A 19534-nucleotide genomic window follows, 5' to 3' on the forward strand; every position below is an offset into this window, starting at 1 on the left:
TCGCCCTGAATCATCTAGTGTTACTATAGGCAGTTTCTGGTGGTCTTGTTATTGAATAATTTTTTATGGAAGAGTCTAAAATTTCTCGATTTCGATTAGTTTTTGAGAATCTGCCCCCACTACAGGGGTGACAGGTCTCAAACCATCATAAAGTAAATTCATGCCTCTAAAATCCCCCACAGGCCAAATTTCCCAGTAAACCATTTAGTTTGTATATCTCGATTGCAACTGAGGTATACGAAATCATATCTGAACGAAAAAGTTATATTTCACGCCATATAAGAGCATATATGTACCAAAGTGGAGGCGATATACGTGCGAAAATTTTGACAACTATTTGTAATTCTATTTTGCGCAGTTTTTATAAAACGTAACTAAATACTCCTGAATATATGATATAGATATAATCAAATTGCAATTGTCTATCCTGTTTTATAATTCACAGTCATGAATTGTATATGAAGACACGCACGATTGCAAAACAACTTATTGTTCACTTCGATTTGACATACTCTAATCATTATACAATTCCAATGTGAAATTGACATGAAACCGATTTAATGTGAACTTTCTATTACGATTTTGTGTTATCTGGGTTGGTTCCATTTGCTTGATTAGTTCTCGAGTTATGCAGAAATTTGTGTTTCATTTGTATGGGAGCCCCCTCTTAAAGGAGGGACCTCAGTACACCATAGGAAAAAATTTTGGCTCCAAAAACCCCCACATGCCAAATTTAGTTCCATTTGCTTGATTAGTTCTAGAGTTATGAGGAAATTTGTTTGACCACAACATTATTGATCTATTGTAATGTTGCCCGGGTGTATGCTGTATTCTGCACTGCATTTCTGTGCTTTATCGTTATTGAGTAAACGATAAGCTTATATTTTTTTATGCGTGCTTATGTGTTGAGGGTTTTACCCATGCTTCGATGCATGTCCTACTATACCAAACCTGTTTCGCCTCGTTATAGTTAGCACTGGTGAGTCCTCCTGAGGTTCAAAACCATTATCTCATTAGGTCCTCATACCAGTATACTAACCATAAGAAGCGTCTTCGGGATAATGCAGAACTCAGCATGAAGGAAGGGTGTTGAGGGGCCAGAGAATAAACCCATGCTAAAGTCACTTTGACATCGAATGGCCTGATTCTACTAAGATTCGAACCCACGACCATTCGCTTGTCAAAGCAGACTCGGTAACTTTGCGGCTACAGAGCCCCCCTAATGCGGCTAATTCATCATAGAAAAGATTCTTACCTTCAAAATCCCCCACATGCCAAATTTGGTTCTATTTGATTGATTAGTTCTCGAGTTATGAGGAAATTTGTATTTCATTTGTGTAGAAGCCCCGTCTTAAAAGGGGGAGGGGTCATAATTCCCTTCCTAAAGAGGTTAAGGGTCTCAATTCACTATAGAAAAAAATTCTGTTTCCAAAAACACCCACATGCCAAATTAAATTCCATTTGCTCGATTAGTTCTCTATAGTTATGCAGAAATTTGTGTAACATTTCATTCCTTCCCCGGCCCCAAAAACCCCTACATGCAAATTTTCACGCAGATCGGTTCAGTAGTTTTCGATTCTTTAAGCAACATACGGGCAGACAGACAGATATTTGTGTTTCATTTGTATGGCAGCCTTCCCCTCTTAGTGGGGGGAGGGGTCTCTAACCATCATAAGAACCTTTCCGGACCCCCAAAAACCCCTACATGCAAATTTTCACGCCGATCGGTTTAGTAGTTTTCGATTCTATAAGGAACATACGGGCAGACACAGACAGACAGAAATTCATTTTTATAGGCATAGATTTGTGTGGGAGCCCCCTCCCCTCTTCTTAGTGGGGGAGGGGTCTTTGACCATCATAAGAACTTTCCTCGGCCTCAAAAACACCTATATGCCAATTTTTACGCCGATCGGTTCAGTAGTTTTCGATTCTATAAGGAACATACGAATCGACAGACAGAAATCCATTTTTATAGGTAAAGATTTAGACATTTTGATGTTTCGATGTTGAAATTTAGACGTTTAGACAATTAGCCGTTTAGTTATCTTAACATTGAGACATTTACATGCTTTGACATTTTGGTATTTTGACATTTTGACATTTTAACATTTTAAAATTTCGACATTTTGACATTTTGGCATTTCGACATTTCGATATTTTGACATTTCGACATTTTGACATTTTGGTAACTGTTCTTCGCTGGTACAGAACCGTTCTTTTGCTGTTGCGAACCGATTCAAATGAGCAGTTCATGGTTCATGGTAGTTCGGTAAATCACGATTCACGAACTAAACTTCGTGTCACCGTCGGCTTTGATAGGAAAACCGTGGTGTTTTTTTTCAAGAGCTTAAACGAACGGCTACGCTTTTTCTTGTAAACCGGTTCAGACGTATAATAGCCTGCGGGACAAAAGGCGTGAATAGATCGAAAGGGGGGAGCATTCAATGGAGGAAAACACTTTATTTCTTTGTCTCTTGTATTATGGGAATTTTCGAAACGGAAACAGATTTGAAAGTGATTGGAATACAGAAGGGAGGTGGTCTTTCGCAAAAGCGGATGCAAGATGGTGGTGCCCAAAAACGGAGGGGGGAAGAAGTTCAAATAAGTAAAAGAGCTTTGTTTGTCTTGCATTATGCAAAATTCCGCATAGATAACCCAAGTAACAATTAGGGTTTTATTACACTCTTATGATGGCATTTAAGACCAAAATTGGACTTGAAGTCCACCATAAGAGTACAATAAAACTCACATTGGTGCTTGGGAATAGAGGTATAAGTGGCTGGGAGACTAGAAGGGGGTCTGAAAAGAACGGGAGTGAGGTAGCCTTTGATAAGGGGGAAGCTTGAAGTTTGAAGGAAAAAGGCTGTTTATGTTTCTTTATAAGTAAACTTTATGTTTTCGGCAGGACAGTCAGTCAGACAGTTAGAACCAACTCCTTGAGAAAGATGTTTAATACATCGAAACGTCGGGCATAGAATAAATAAGTGTCGTTTTGCTTTGCCGTATGACTGTCCTGTCGAAAACATAAAGTTTGGAATCATAAACAGTCGATAGCTCCACTTCGATATTTATAAGTAAATATTTTTGGAACAGATGTGCCAGTGGTTGGGAGACAAGGGGGTCTTGAGTGAGATCAGGAACTCAGCTAGTTTGGTGACGTACCTGAGAAACAAATTACAGAGATAGGACAAATGGTAGTGTTACTGAGAATATTTGAACGTATGGCTAGCCCGACACGTAATTAGGATACGTTGGTAGAGACTCCATCACAAGGTTAATAGTATTAAAAATAATTTAATGCCAGAGACATAGACACTATTTCATAGTCAAATAAATCAAATAAAGTCAAATAAAGCTTTTTATATACGTTACGCTTGTAACGTAAAAAAAATATTTATAACACGACTTTATAATATATTTATAATTTGTATGATACTAAATATAAAATCCATGGCAAATTTCTTTCTTATGCCAAACACAGACATCAATTATGTATATCAAATAACGTTAAGGACGAACTTAATTTTCGTTTTAGACAACATTACACATTAGTCTTGTAGCTATGAATATCAGTAAATTATCATTTTCTGTCAAAATAGCGATATAATCCGCAACACCGAATAAAATTGAGAAAAAACCTTAACAGCGTTTCATTCACGAAAAAAATCTCCAAATGAAAAGAGAATTAAATTTTCATAAATTATAATATCATGAATCGACTTGAGTATATTATTAAAATAAATTAAACAGTTCTCAACTGCATGCATAAAATAAGTGCGAGTTCTTTGATAGTCTACGTGCAACATAACGGTAAAATCGTTGAATAGAGAAATCATGCTTAGAAAAATAGTAAATCATATTAAACGATTCGGATATATACATTAACGTGGTGAACATTCAACATCTAACAGTAGTGATTTAATGTGAAGAGTGCTACCAAGTGAATTAGTAGTAGTTACCATATTGTCAAAAATGTTGTTTTGGGTACCCCTGTCGTACTTTTATTCTCCGTTGTTGACGTTTCGCATAGCGCATGTTAGTGTGAGTTGGTTTGAAAGTTACACGGTTTTAAAACATTACAACCGACGCTCCTTCCGAGACGGTACTGCTTGGAGTGTGCTGGGGTTGGGTGGGACAATTGATGTGCAACGGGTGTAGGTGTATGGGCTTCTTAATCTGTACTTCTAAAACGCTCTCTCTCAGTCATTTGGTTTATCAATCAATCAATTTTACTTTCCAACGGGAGCCGTTAGTTTTTTTTTTTGGAACGATTTATGCGTTATGTTGCTAATAGTTTTCGATTTTGTGGTATTTCTCAAAATCGATTTATGGGATCTAGTTGCGGTTAGTTGAAGTGGTTTACTTTCGCTGCCGTCGGTTGCTGCTGGTCACGAGAATCGGTTTCAGGGGTGATGGCGCCGTCGTCGAGGACGACGTCATCAGCAAAACCGAATTTCTATCCCTGCTCACGGTGCTGTCATCGTTCTGGGTCTATAACTTTCAAATATAGTAACAATAATCTCCATGTCAATTATCCCTTGCTGGTGGTTTGGAGTACCACACCGAGATATTATGCGAATAATGCTGACACATCGACTGGATGATGATTGAGTTGTTTGTTTGTTTTTTTTGGTGGAGGTGGTGGCGCTTTAACTACACACTTAGATGATCGGTATGACTGGCGGGGATTTGGCTACGCTACTCTAACGAACTTCTACCATTTCTATTGGGCAATAGAGGAGGTCGGGAAGTAATTTTGTGTCTGTTGGTTGTTCAGCTTCAGATTTGGGGAAAGGTAGGAGAAGACGAACCCTATGTTCGTATCTATAGAATACGGGGGAAAACAGGGATGTAAGATGAGACGAAAATGTGATTATTAATAAATTTTCCTGTGATGTAATTCTAGTTGTTTGCTTGATTTGACAAGAAGGGAAAATTGTTCTTTGTCATGCAACAGAAATTATGCATTCATTTTTCCCTTCTTTCGCTGCATGATGACTAGTGATAAACTTGGCTGGCACTGTAACAGTTTTGTTCGCCAACAGCAGCATAAAGCATGTTATGAGCATATATGAAAGATGATTCGCAAAACTTTGCTATGAAGCTTAACTTACATCAAAGTCTCCGATTGTGAAACGCGTTGCCGCCAGCGATTGCGGCGGAGGCAGGTCGGGACTAACCACCTGTTTCGTAGACATTAGGACATTAGCAGCAGCAGCAGAGCGGCACGGTTAGCGACAACAAGGACGCACGACGGTCACGCGTATTTGTAGAGCAATGTTTGGTTAGCGACAGAAGAAACAATGAGCGGGTTTTCAATTTGGTGAATTAGTGGGGTGGTGAGGATACAGGTGTGTTCGTGTTGGAAAGATTTGTTGAGAATTGTGAGAAAATAGATGCACAGAAAAATAGAGAGAAAGAAAAGGACAGTTTCAAGTTAGTGTTGTTAGTTACCATCGTACGCAAATAAAATATTTAGTGTATTAACAAGTGTTGTTTTCAGTGTGTGTTAAATGACCAGAAATTTAAGCAAACTAAACAGAAATATGTTACAAAGAAGCAACTCGATTTTAATCTATACAATACAAATTAAAACTAAATGTTAATCTTATCATTATGTTTTCACACACTCTTCAGGTTTGTGATAATTTTCAGCATGATTAGTTATTACATAATTTATTATAATTGGAAAGATTTACTGGCATTGAGGGAAAATTGTTGGAAAAATTACTATCGTCCGATAATTCACACAGCTGGTGAAGCTACGGATTGCATATTTTTCCGAGATCTCCAATAAGAAAACTCATTTCCAGCGGTGACATGTTGAGATTAGTAATCAAATAAACTTCACGTCAAATTTACGGTCGTTCTGTCAATAAAAAGGGATACCACATCTCATTTATGGTTCACCGCGTCTGTTTCCGGGTGAATAGTGTGTGATGATGTCTGGAAAATTGCACGCGGTGTTTTCCAATCCACTCCGGTCCGGTAGAACGAAAATAACCAACCAGAAGTGTATACGCTTAACGGAAAACAGGAATGCCGCAGGAGTGGTACACGTAGTGCTGCACCATCGTTATTGTGTTATGAGTGGGTGGACGAAAAGCAAGGTAATACATACAGGAATGTGCATTTTATGTGTTCTTTTCTGCTGAAATGTCTAGTGTACCATTTGGAAACACGTGAGAATCTAACGACAGTCTGCATCTAGAGTAGTCTGTTCATGCTTGGCAGACGAGAAAAGAGTGCTCGAAGAAAGTTTCAAAATATTGCATAGAGTCATTGATAGTTCTTGTATACAGTACAGCCAGTACTTGACTTTTGTATGAATGGACGGACTCTAATTAAAATGTCACCTTAAACCAATTAGGGTAAAAGGTGAATAGGAGCAACAAAAATATATATTTTTTCGTATACTAGACCTTTGCTGAGAAGTGCGTTGACACATGAAGTATATAGCACGTGGCCGGCAGAAGCATTGAACAAACGAGTTTCGGGCCAACTTAATGAAAATTTTTAAGTGTTAAGCTTTGTCTGATTAAGAAGCGCTTTGTGGATTTAGTTGTTTTTCTTAACCTTGTTAATTTAATGCACTGTGGCTACTTTCTATAGTCGCTTTTCATAATGATATTTACGGAGAAATTAATATACATGTCATAAGTATACATAAGTATTAGTGCAACATACGTTTGCCATTGGTTACTGAGATCGTTTGTTCGTTGCATCTGTCAAAAACATGTGTTTTCAATAGATCAAGTTTTTTGATTTGCTACAGCCGCTGGGAATGTTTTATCATATCTTTTTTGTTAGTTTTGATATTCGGGAATTTACTCGATCAGACAATTTAAAAATGCCAAAAGAATGTATTTTGAGTGAGAAACGAAAAGGAATGATTGAAGCGTACAAGAAAGGAATTGTATCAGTTCGAGAAATTGACTTAGGCTCAATTAATCGGATAAAACTGAAATAAACTAGTTGAAGAATCTAGGAAACTACGCTATAATAAAATAAAAGCCAAAAAATCGTAGTTGACACCGAAAGTTAAACGATGTATTGTGAAATTGAGTTAAAATTCCACGTATTAAGCTGAAATCACACCGACCGTCAGCGATGGTCGCATGCATTTTCAATGTGCGCATTCACATGAGTACCTTGACCGTCCGTGACGTTCCGGAATTGTGTGAATGCGCACAATGAAAACGCATGCGACCATTACTCCAGAGGTCGGCTGTCAGATCGATCACATTCCGGTTAATAGCTGATACTTTTTGAATGTCACAGATGCACACCGTTTTCCGCACCGTTCTGCAAGTGGATACACTCGTGCCTAACACACCGTAGGCTGAGTGTGAAGAATGGGTCCGAATGGGATTTGTTCTGTAACATCTCTGGTGTACCACAGGGGAGCAACCTTAGACCACTGACATTTTCTCTTTTTATAAATGAATTGTCAGCTCTCCTGGCACCTGGCTGTCGGTCTTTTTATGCTGACAATTTAAAACTTTTCGAGGTAATTAAAATGGACTCCGACTGAACTTTCAGTCTATACTACGACCACATTATCCCCAAAGCCAACAAGCAACTCGGATTTATTTTTAAAATCGCTAAGGAGTTCCGTGACCCGTACTGTTTTCGATCTTTGTAATATGCACTTGTAAGCTCTGTTTTAGAATTCGGATCTGTGATCTGGTTCTTATCAACAAATTTGGGTTGCTAGAATCGAAGTAGTACAGAAACAAAATGCAGTTTAATGAAATCTTCGGTTGGTTCGACTTCAACCTGACGGCCAATAACTTTCAACAACGACTCTGTCGTAGATGATAAGCTTGTAATTGTACTATTGTATGTATTTGCTATCGCATGTGTTTACAGCATGAACACCACAAATTCGGAATCGCAAAAAAGCCTAATGAAGAGCACAAGATGACTTTCAGTCGTACATAATTATAAGAGTTGACAGACATATGATTTTCAGCACAAAATTGAATAGCAGTATGGCGCTAGTCTTGCTTAATCGGATGTTAACGCATATAAATATATAAAGAGGAACCTTTATCACATCATATGGAGTTATTCCTCGTCGTATCACATCACCTTCTGAACAGTACATATATGCCAGTTTTGTGCATCGAATATGATTCTTTTAGATGCATACCAGTACGTCATGCTCGTTTGTAACTTCAATATACATTTGAATATGCTAGCTGGGAATATACACCTTGCAACAGATTCTCGAATAATTTTGAGAATTATACGTGTAGATTCATCATTTGTTTCTAGACTTCAAGGGGACGTACGATTTAGTTAAGAGAAACAAGTTGGGGCGGAGTATGTGTTCCGGCGTCAGAAAAGCGGAAGAGTTATTGAATTCTTATGATTTTAGATGGTGTGGAGTAAGTTGATGGGCTGTCGAATTTGTTGTTCGCCATTGTATGGAAGGTCTATCCTAGCGAAGGGCACGCTTGCAAAGGAGCGGTATCATCATCACGGTATCTCCTATGATCCTAGGTTTCGCGGACGACATCGATATCGTCAATGTTAGCCTAGAGCTGTGGAAGAGGCTAATGAGCATCTTTCGAAGGGATTAGGCTTGTGGTAAACTCTGCCAAAACGAACTATTTGGTGGCTGGCAGGGAGCGTTGTTGTTGGGTGTTGAAATTGTGATGATGAAATACTTTTGAAGTGATCGACAAATTCGTCTGCCTAGGTACAGTGACACGCGATAACAAGCAATTGGTTGATCTACATCTAAAGCATGAACAAGGGTGTCATCGTGACTTTTAGGAGCAGATGTGTAATAAGAAGCAAGACAGGAAACGGATAGCTTTTTGCTGCCTCAACTGCAAACTTTATGTCTGGCCAACGTGTGGCCAAATTGCGCTGTTTTCCACTCAGACGATCTACTGATATGCCACTTCTAGATATTTTTTGTGGGACTGTGTCCTCTATACGGTTGAATAGCAATCATGGACTCCTTAGAAGACAATATAATACTGATAATTGAAGAAATACCTGCCAAAACATTTGGAAAATTGGTGTAACATTAGCCTTTTCGCATGGATTTCAAGCGAAGTCGCGGATAGCATTTGTATGAAATTGTTCAAAAACTAAAGACATTTTTTACATTCTCTGTTTGTGTTATTTCCAAATAAAAGCGAACCTCTTAAGTATTGATCCTGGCTCATTATTCTATTGAGCTAAATTCGAAAAATTTTCCCATTGAATTAAGATGGAAACTGATATCCCGAATAAAACAAAACTGCGTCCATGTATTCAATCTTTCACGTGCTTGCAGATTGGCAACTTCAGCAACTAGAAAATTGAATTTGGAACTTCTCTATTACTGCACACAAATAAAATTGTATATCATCCATTGCTATGTAGTGTGTATAAAGCAATCGCAGCAAAACTCGAGCAAATACGTAGGAAGTTCCCGAGTCGTAGAATCTGTTTGATTGAGTACAAAAGAAAACTTGACAAAATAATCCTCTTTGCAATGGTTAGCGGAAACAACATACCGAAGCTGGAAATAAAACCTCAAACGAAATGGAAAGGAAACTTTTCCGGAGGCCAGAGAAAAAAAAACAAAATGTGATAGGTTTGTGTGTGCTTGTGTACGTGTGGTTGTGTCTACGTATTATAATAACCGCAAAGATGCTAAATCCCATTCCATTGAATCGGTCAATGTGGGTGGTCTTTTTTCGTATTATTGTGCTGGAAATAGGAGAAATGCATCCGGTACTCACATCATCCTCGTCAATCATTTCCTTCGTGGAGGCAGTCGTCTCGTTACGTCGGATCGAGCCCTGGTGGATATCGAGGTCCACCTTCAGGATCTGGAACCGTCGCAGTAGGAATACCAGTGGCATCGGAAGCACGGATGCGACGATCATGGCTAATGCTATTCCCATCACCCAATCCGGGTAGGATTTGTTCTCGGTGATGCCCTGCGGATGTTGTTTGAAATGTTAATTATTTTCGTTGTTATTCATATGTAATCCTTGTTCGTACCAGTTCACCATTCCATGCTGCATACGTGGGGTTTCGAAGTATCATACTTAGTATCGACGACAGGAGGATACCGAACATGATGACCGGCCCTATATACCTCCAGGTCATCTGCCAGTACAATCCAGGTCGGATTCCCGTCATTTGATAGATATCTTCCGTGAACCTGTAGTTTAGACAATGGAAGTAAAAATAGATTGTCGCAAAAATATGCTGGCAGCAGTACTTTTTGTGTCCGTAGATGTAGATAACCGCAATGGTTTCCATTAGAGCCACTACGACCAATCCAATTGTTCCGGCAAACGAGTCGAACATCTTGAGCCAATACTCTCCTGCTCCCGTGGTGAAAATCAATCCTACTGTGAAGCAAATCACACACACAACGCCTGTTTCGAAACGAATTGAAAATAAAACAAGAAGTAACATTAAGGCTTATGCTGATTGTTTCTCTTTTTTATATTGTGGCAGTAATTCAGCATGAAACGAAACAATATTGCTTCGTTGACACACTTACCGGTAACATAGGGTTTTCTAATCCGCTTAAAGATATCGATATCGAATATCGTACAGAGCATTCCTTCTAGAATACCGATCTGAGATCCAAGACCGAGCGACAGCAGCATAGTGAAGAAGAGTACGGCCCAGAAGGGTGCGCCTGGCAGTTGAACGATGGCTTGAGTGAATACGATAAAGGCAAGCCCGGTGCCTTCGGCGGCCTGTCAAGGATGGAAACGTTTGCAATTTTATAAGGATCAGGAAACAATGCAATTGCATTCATGTGTACTGCCTTTCGACAAATTTTCCGTTGACTGCTTTAGCGAGATTTGCGGAATTACTTACACTGTCCAACTGTTCCTCTAAGCTGCAATGCTCAAGCGTCCAATTTGCGCTTGCCAGCGGATCCAGAGTGTGCATCGCGCGTTCGTATTCCACATTGTCCACGTGCACCGAAGGAAGCACTCCATGTTTGACTAAAATTCCCTTATTTCTGTAGAATGAAATAATAATAAACGTTAGTCATTGCTTTACTTCTAGGTCGCTATTAGATGAAAAGCAACTCACACTGAGATACATCTATCGACGCCAACCGTCGCTTTGTAACCGAGAATGGCGAATATCACAACACTGGCGTAAATAGCCGTTACGGCGTTACACACCGATACCAGGATCACATCCCGGACGCAATTATTTTTTGGTGTATTATAGCTGCCGAAAGCAATCAGCGATCCGAAGGCCAGCCCGAACGAGTAAAACACCTGCGTGGCCGCGTCCAGCCAGACCGTCGGTTCCAGTAATTTCTCCACCTTGGGAGTGTACATGTGCATCAGTCCGGCGCCGGCGCCTTTCAGTGTGATTCCTCGTATGAAGAAAATCGTCAGCACGATGTACGGGAAGAGCGAAGTGAAATAAACCACCTTGCCCGAGCTTTGGATGCCCTTCATCACGATGAAGAACACAACCGTCCAAGACAGCAGTAAACAGAGCACAATCCACCATTTGAAGCCTTCCGGTTCTTCGATACTGGGCGAGGCGTCCAAAGTTGTTCGGTACCAAAAGTAGGCAGTCTCCGACGACCGTTCACATTCTGGCACATCCGTCCCATTTAGCTGTGGACACTCAGCCCACGGTAGTGTGACCTGGAATTAAATAGGTAAAATGAAACTAACAAAAAAAATCCAACGTGATTCCATCCAGGATCGAACTGGAGACCTTCTGCGTGTAAAGCAGACGTGATAACCGCTACACCATGGAACCGCGCTTACAAGCGGCTGCTAATGTGCGCCTCGCGTTCGCGTGTTTACGTGTGAGTCACGGCCGCGCAGCGGCTATCACTTCTCTGACTGTCTTTGGGGCAAGTATAAACACAGGCGCACTTACCCGAAAGCTGTTGAAGAAGTAGTAGAAGCACCAGGTTATAATCACATTGTAGTAGATCGCTACGAACAGCGTCACGATGCAGGAGGAAATGCCGATTCCACCCAGCCAGGGATGGATCGTGTTCCACACGCCGAGGGCGCCCAGCCGCATCCGCTGGCCCATGCCTAACTCTATCAGGAAGAGGGGAATGCCTTCCAGGATAAGCATAATCATGAACGGAATGAGAAAGGCACCTATGGGGAGAGAGAGAGAGATGCAATTGAGATTGGATTAGTCGTGGAATGTTTGCGTGTCAATTTAGTTGAGCAGCGATGAATTGTAACAGATGATTAACATGTGTAATTTAAAATTTATAAAGGCAATTTATGAGTTGATAATTTACAATAATAAAAAAATATTTCCAAAATCGTTGCTGTTGGTTGCAAAATTTGGGAATTAAATTATGATGGTTTGATGGAATTTTGAAGGTCATTTATATTTCATTCAACATTTCCTAGTCGACTAAAGTGTATGGTGGATATTGATAGGCTTTCAGACCTTAAATGTGAATTTCACAAAATTTCGCAGAAATTGAAAATGAAAAAATATCGACGTAGGGGAGAAATGTACAGAACGCACCAGCGGGGTAGAATAGCCTGCTATTCGGAAACTATTTAATAAAATTATGAATACTCATTTTATTTAGGTGTAAAACAAGTTACCTAGTTCATAATCTTGTAGCATGTAAAAGCTATTATAGTAACAATTATTAGTAGCAAAAAATCGAGGGATTATCTGTGATCCAATTCCACATATAAAAAATCATGGTTTTCCACTAGTCAGTATGCAAATTTCTTAATAAATACACTCTATCTAATTGAGAGAATGTCACACTCTACGATACATTACAAAAATGGTATTAACCACGCATATTTTTCACATAAATTGACAAATACATCAAAATACAAAAGAGGGGTAGAAATTATACAGCGGGATCGATAGTTATAAGATACGTTTAATTTGCATCTTCTGTTCCAAATCATTTATTAAAAATGTAGCAATATTATGTATTGTAAAGGACTTAGAGTTTGCATTGAACATAATTGTACACTGTTTAACATACAATTTGAAGTAAAAAAAAATGAATAAATTTGTTTTCCAATTATGTTGCTTGCCATATGAACCCATTATATCCCAGCCGTTTAGCCATTTTTAGTTGAATTTTAGGAGCTTATATACAGGAATTTCCCGATCAAGGCGATGGGTGGTGCTATGCGCCCACTGCAATACCTCAGTTGGCTATTGGAGGTTGACTAGGTTATATCAGATACTAACGATGTACCAAAAATCAACTTTATTGAATAATGAAAAAGATATCTATTTCGCCTACGTTTTCGAACTACAGCCAGAATTCGTTAATTGGGCCACGACTATCGAGTAGTGTTCGTTAATTGGGCTGACTGACAGTTTCCTGAGGGGTACGCAAATTGTTTTTGTTTCTGTTTTTGAAAACTTTCGTGACTCGGAATACATATATTGAAAACCTGGTTAAGTTTAAAATTGGAGTAAGTAAGTATTTCGGTCTGCTGTTTTTGCATTTAAGTATGATGTTTAATAATCGACTGTTGATATGACTAGTTCGTTTTTAAACAGACAATGGCTGTATCGTCGGGAAGAACAGGGACAAAACGCAAATATACCGCATTACCTTTAGCAAAAAAGTTAGACGTAATCCGTGACGTTGAATCCAGCGGATTATCCCATGAGCAACAATAAATATGATCTTGAATTGCATTTCCTGACTCCTCAAATGATTAATTTTGACAGTGAATTTTGACATTTCCGCCCAACTAGCGAACACCCAATTAACGAACCGCCCAATTAACGAACCACCCATTAGCGAATCTTTGCTGTACTGGCTTTTTTATTTTGTTTAGTTATTAAAGGCTGGAAGCCACAGCGATGACAAAAAACTGTCAAGCGCTTTCAAGCGAAAACCATCTTAACTTCTGCAGGGCACTACGCACTACGAAACCACATGTGCAATCATATGTTTATCGTATTCTCTTTTAGGTCAAACATCTGGCTACAACCGATGGAATGTAAGAATTCGACAAGCATTAAAACACTTCTCCAGAAGAAAAATCTTCACATATCAGCGTAAATTAAGATACGAACTCTGAGAAGAAGTTCCGGCAGCTCGTTCAAGACTGCCAACTAAAAGCAATGGTCCACGATGACTCCCTTCGGGTACACCAGACCAGACTGGGAATAACCCTGACAAACTCTTATCGATCTTGACATATTGCGATAGATTCGATAGATAATCTCTTATTCATTTCTGATTTTTGCCACCTATGATGTAATAGTATCTATCGTATCTACTTTTCTGATGTAACAGGATTGTTCTGGGCTGTTTTGGCCACATTTGGAAAAAGCCTTGGAGTAGTATGACGTCAATTTCAACGATAATTTCAAGGGTTTGGGGGAAAGGAAAAGCTACCGGAGTGGTGGATGGAAGGTGTAGTCCATCTCATCTAAAAAAAGGTCTATCGACTACATCCGCTAGATTGCTGTAACTACCGCGGCATTACGCTGGTCAACGCCGCCTACAAGGTGCTCTCCCAAATTTGTTGTCTATTGCCAATAACAAGAGAATTCGCGGTTGCGAAATGGGGGCCCGTTCTACTACGGATCAAATTTTTGTTCTCCGACAAATCCTCCAGAAATGTCGGGAGTACAACGTGACCACGCATCATATTTTCGTGGATTTCAGGGCAGCATGCGATACAGTTGAACGATAACAGCTATGGGAGATAATGCACGAGTACGGTTTTCCGAATAAACGGACGCGGCTGATCAAATCTACCCTGGAGCGAGTGATGTGCTATGTACATGTTTCGGGGGCACTCTCGAGTCCTTTCAAATCGCGCAGAGGGTTACTACAAGGGGATGAGCTGTCCTGTATGTTATTCAATAAAACTATTGAAGGTGTAATCCGACGAGTGGGGATCGAAACGAGAGGAACGATCTTCAGCAATTGTAGCCAACTCCTAGCCTTCACAGACGGCCTTGACATCATTACTAAAAACCTTGGGAAGGCGGAGGCAATCTACGCCAGACCAAAAACGGAGGCTAGGAGGATAGGGTTAAAAATCAATGCTTGAAAACCAAATATATGGTAGGAAGAGGCTCCAGAAAAAGCAACGTTTGCTTCCTACGAACAATGACTATTGACGGTGATAAAGTTGTAGTGGTTGATCAATTCGTATATTTGGGGTCTCTGGTCATCGCTGACAATAATTCGAGTTAAGAGATTCAACGACGCATTCAAGCTGGAAATTGAGCCTACTTTTTCCTCCGCAAGACGTTTCGATCAAGGAGTATACGCGCGCCGCCGCACAAAGCTGACGATGTAGAAAACGCTAATCAGACCGGTAGTTTTTTTACGGACTTGAGACAGCAACTTTGCTTACGGAAGACATACGTGTACCATTATAAATAAAGGCTCTCCGCTTTGATTCAAAATTTAGCGGATTTTGAATGACTTGTCGCCTCTGTAATCTATAGTCTCTGAAGCTAGTGCTGGTAATGATATATATGATTCTCTTGGGTTCTTAGAGTATCTCTCTTGATGTTTCCGTAGGTGCTCCTGCAAGAAATTTGGTAGACATCGGCAAATGTTGTCCTGCATTTTGAAAAATCTGACTTGGCTGGCGATGTTTCCAAGCATGGTAAACATCAAAGCTCGACAATGTTACCAATCAGTGTTGTCTAAGGAAGTGGTGTTGTGTAAAAGTGGATTAGTGGAGGTTATTTACTTCAGAATCGGTGAGGGAAACACGATTGAATGCTTTTTGGTGGATAGTTTTGCTTGGAAAGATCAATAAGAGAAAAGCTTCTTCTGTATCCACTTGTTCATGCCACTATGATGAAAATAGTTAACTTTTCGCAGAAATTCTTGCATTGACGGCACTCGTCTCTTTATTAGTTATTTGTTAGTACTGCCAATTGCATTGCTGCTTAGATTTTTGGTATTTTATTCATAGACGTCAAAATATATTGACACATGCATTTTCCTCTAGTTGCTTTAAATTGTAATCGACAAATGCATCTTCAATTCTATCACCAGTTGTTTTGTGGTCGTTTACTTGTAATCCATTTCGTTCTAAATAAACGAATCCAGCAGTAAAAGGGAAACAAAAACTAACAACGGCCTCTCCCTTCGAATGGGAAATCGAATTACAGCAATCACCCGCTGCATGGAACCGACATGTCTAATAATTTTGTAGCATTTCATTCATAACACTTTTTTCGTCATTTTTTCATAATAATATTTTAATTTTACGCAAAATAGGGTAATTTGAGAAACAAAAACTAGTATGTATTAACGTTATACCACCGATAAAGTTAAAATATGCTGTTGATTTCGAGTTTCAACTAGCGAAAGCGTACTGTAAACTAGTGTGACCATATTTTGGTGTGACAAAATTGTTTGACTGTGAGTCTATTGAGGGGAGAAATGCGTAATAACCTGGATCACAGATAGAATGAAAACTATCTGAACCAGTTAGAAGTAGGCCGACGAGGTTGCTATATAAGCCGTTAAAGAGCGGACGAAAGGATTACGAACGAACTAATAATAACCAGTTTTCTTTTACAAAGCATCCTTCTGGATAGGAATGGAATAGCTGTGAATTCATTGATTGACACGCAACTGAATCTACTATTCTTCCTCAGAATAGTCGCGTTACAAGATTGATTTTTACCAACGCCCAGAAACTATTCAATCACCAAAACTATTTGAAAATCATGAATAAATTGAATCAGGTCTGCTGCATCCTGCGACTTGTGACTTTGACTTGAACGTTCAACCCACCTCTATCGCTACATATGGGAGGATCATGGGAGCGGTCGATCTGCACTGTTAAAACCGTAAAACCCCACCATATTACAATTCAGTAGATTGTCAACCGTTGAGCTTGTGGAGAATGCACTAGTGAAAGTAGAAAACGTCATTGATACTCGACCGGAATATTGGTTGGAGGATATCCCGGTTGATGACGATTCTTTCCCCTTATTGATGCCCAACAAATTTCTGCTTGATCATTGAGCGGTTTGAGATCCTGGGCCACTGTCGACGACAGCTCCGAGCTTACGGTGGATAGATTCTGAAACTAGCGGGTGCAAGACTATCTACTCAGTATCGGGCGAATTTCGATTAGTACGTCAAACCACAAAAACGCAAATCAATTTACTTATTTGTGAATATTTAGATTGCATATTAGTATGTTTGAGACTGGTATAAAAATTCAATGAAAGATTTTTTAGATTTTTAGTTAAAAATTTTCCAAAAAATGCCCGGACATAAGCAAACTATGAGTTTGTTTTCAGAAGTACATAAATCGAATTCGAAATCCTAAATAATCCTTTGAGTGACCATAGACAAAAAAAATTATTTTCATCTGCATAAATTTATCCCCACTTTTCACGAAGGTGCTCCGCTAATAATTCCAACGTTAATGATTAAACAATGTTGCAAATGAAGTCATCTAGACTATTTAGTACTCATCCGAATTGCAACTGTGTGGCCGGGTGCCACATCGGAAAAATAGTTTCAGAAATGCTTCCAGTCAATTTCCCGACGCCTACGCGGCCTACCATTATTATGGGTTGGATGCACGAGAATGGTGGTAAACAATTTCCCCGCAATAAACCACATCGTAAATTCATTAAATTGCTTCCCGTTTGCTTAATTTCGGTTACATTCACATTCTTGCGGATGTTTCATCGGAAAGGGTGAAGTGGACGTAATAATACTACCTTTCTAACCACCCTCTCTGTTCGGCAAGAAATTGATGGATCGAATTTGTCTCTTTCTTCTGCTAATGGACAGCGTTATAACTACGTACTTTGCAGGTAAATTGATTGATATTGGAGTACGTTTATCGCTTGTCATGTATGTAATTTTAGCAGACATGCGGTTTTGGCTTTGATTGTGCTGCTCCTTTCTATGATAGACGAGAAAGGTGTTTACATAGCTGCTATCGCAAAGTCTCATCGGCTTCTATACTATTTATATCCACCTATACCTGTTTGGATGGATCAACGCTGCGAACACATGAAAACAAAAAAAAAAAAACAGCAATATTTCCGCTCTGGTTGATTGTTCGACGAAACCTCCTTGGCGCACGGGGCGATTGGTGAGATTATTCCGTTTCATTGGAAGCCCTACAAGATGCCTTTAGTCTACTACCCCATTAGTCGCTATTATGCCATTACACTGGTCCACATTGCCTGCTCCCTTCCGTACACATTTCAAGGTCGCCATGCCCCTTATCCTTGTAGCACCCACGTAATAAAGTTGTCGCGACTTTAACTAAACTTGACTATTTATAGTCCGTTCACATAGTAGGTACTGAAAGTTTTATTCCTATCCCTAATGTTGTAGAGTGGAAACTTGCGTACTTTTTTAATGGCGCTGCAATAGCAATATCGTTGTTTGTGTAAAAAAAATGAAACTTTCAACCATTTCGAACTTGAACTTGTTTACCATCCATTCGCGGTTTACTGGCGACGTTCGGCCGTTCAATGGAATCCCGACTGAATCACACTGAGGTGTGAGTAATATACACACAGTGAATGGTGGAAAAGCTGAAAAGCTGGCCGGTACCGCCCACTGCCCACCTACAACAGTGCGGGTCGAGGGTCGCGTGCAGCAAATAACAGTGTTTACCGGATGCGGAAGTTTGTGCTTCATGGCCTCTGGCTCCGTATAGCATGGCCACTTTATTCATTCTGTCCAGTTCGGGAGAAAAAACATGTGAAAAGTGCATATCGAACGCTTTTGTATGGAATAAGTGACGTAACGGACCAGCTGGTTGGTGTGGTATTGATTTTCAGTGGGATCGACAGTTATATATTCGGTGACACAGGTGTTAAGATTAATGAGTTGGGATTTTGGGAACGAACAAGCCTTGTCCTGTCAACGGATGTAAGGTAAAGGTAGGAAATAACAAGTCAAATGAAACTTGCGTGTTCGTTTCAGAAAAGCTTCTAAAGGTCAGGAAAAGCTGTAAAAGAATATGTTTTAAGCTAAGAATCGTAGAAAAACGCGACCAAAGCCCAGAAAAGGCCAGTAATTGCAACTAATTAAAAGTTATTACGTTGAGCGACTTAGCAGAATCTCGAAATCGAGTTAAGTTAGGAAGGTTTTCCGTTGTATTCTATTAAAATTTTAGTAGAATAAAACGGAAAACCTTTCTAACTTAACTCGTATTAGTAATTGTAGTTAGAAAATCGTCTGAAAGCGCCTCTGAAAGCTAGATAGCACCTGTCAATAACTGGTACCTATTTTGTTCGATTGTAAATAAAACCAACAGTTTGGTTTGGTTTGGTTCGATTATGCATTTACACAGCTGACGGAAGTTCACCGTATTTGTGTGTCACACAGAACTGGGTCCCCCCATTAAATTACGCTTGCAATTGCAAGCTTACATGAGCGCGAGAGGAAAATTGCCATCGACGTCGTCTGTACGCTTTAGTGCCGTCACGGTCACTAAATAGGTTGCTCCGTCTATGCAATATTGCACCAGTTCATGATGCGCAATTTGATTCAAATCAGCAGCTGCAGTGCTACCTTCCCGGCGGGGCGGCGGTGGTGCTTCCC

At 39.8% G+C, this 19534-nt stretch overlaps 1 protein-coding gene and 1 non-coding gene across 8 annotated transcripts in view; both read right to left on the reverse strand.

Annotated features, from left to right (window-relative positions):
* Positions 1 to 19534, reverse strand: part of LOC128738398 (sodium-dependent neutral amino acid transporter B(0)AT3) — a 60601-nt gene that overhangs the window by 6480 nt on the left and 34587 nt on the right. For all 7 annotated transcript variants that reach the window (XM_053833492.1, XM_053833489.1, XM_053833488.1 and 4 more), the window contains 7 exons: positions 11887 to 12119; positions 11071 to 11645; positions 10849 to 10996; positions 10523 to 10724; positions 10235 to 10394; positions 10012 to 10174; positions 9747 to 9947 (listed from right to left, as the gene is read on the reverse strand). In XM_053833492.1, the coding sequence (XP_053689467.1) occupies positions 9747 to 9947; positions 10012 to 10174; positions 10235 to 10394; positions 10523 to 10724; positions 10849 to 10996; positions 11071 to 11645; positions 11887 to 12119 (1682 nt within the window). The remainder of the gene's footprint in view (positions 1 to 9746; positions 9948 to 10011; positions 10175 to 10234; positions 10395 to 10522; positions 10725 to 10848; positions 10997 to 11070; positions 11646 to 11886; positions 12120 to 19534) is intronic.
* On the reverse strand, positions 11691 to 11763 carry Trnav-uac (transfer RNA valine (anticodon UAC)). The gene has a single exon. It is a non-coding gene; the product is annotated as a tRNA-Val (tRNA).

This window comes from Sabethes cyaneus, chromosome 2 (genome assembly GCF_943734655.1).
Source record: "Sabethes cyaneus chromosome 2, idSabCyanKW18_F2, whole genome shotgun sequence".
NCBI classification, from domain to species: Eukaryota; Metazoa; Arthropoda; class Insecta; order Diptera; family Culicidae; genus Sabethes; species Sabethes cyaneus.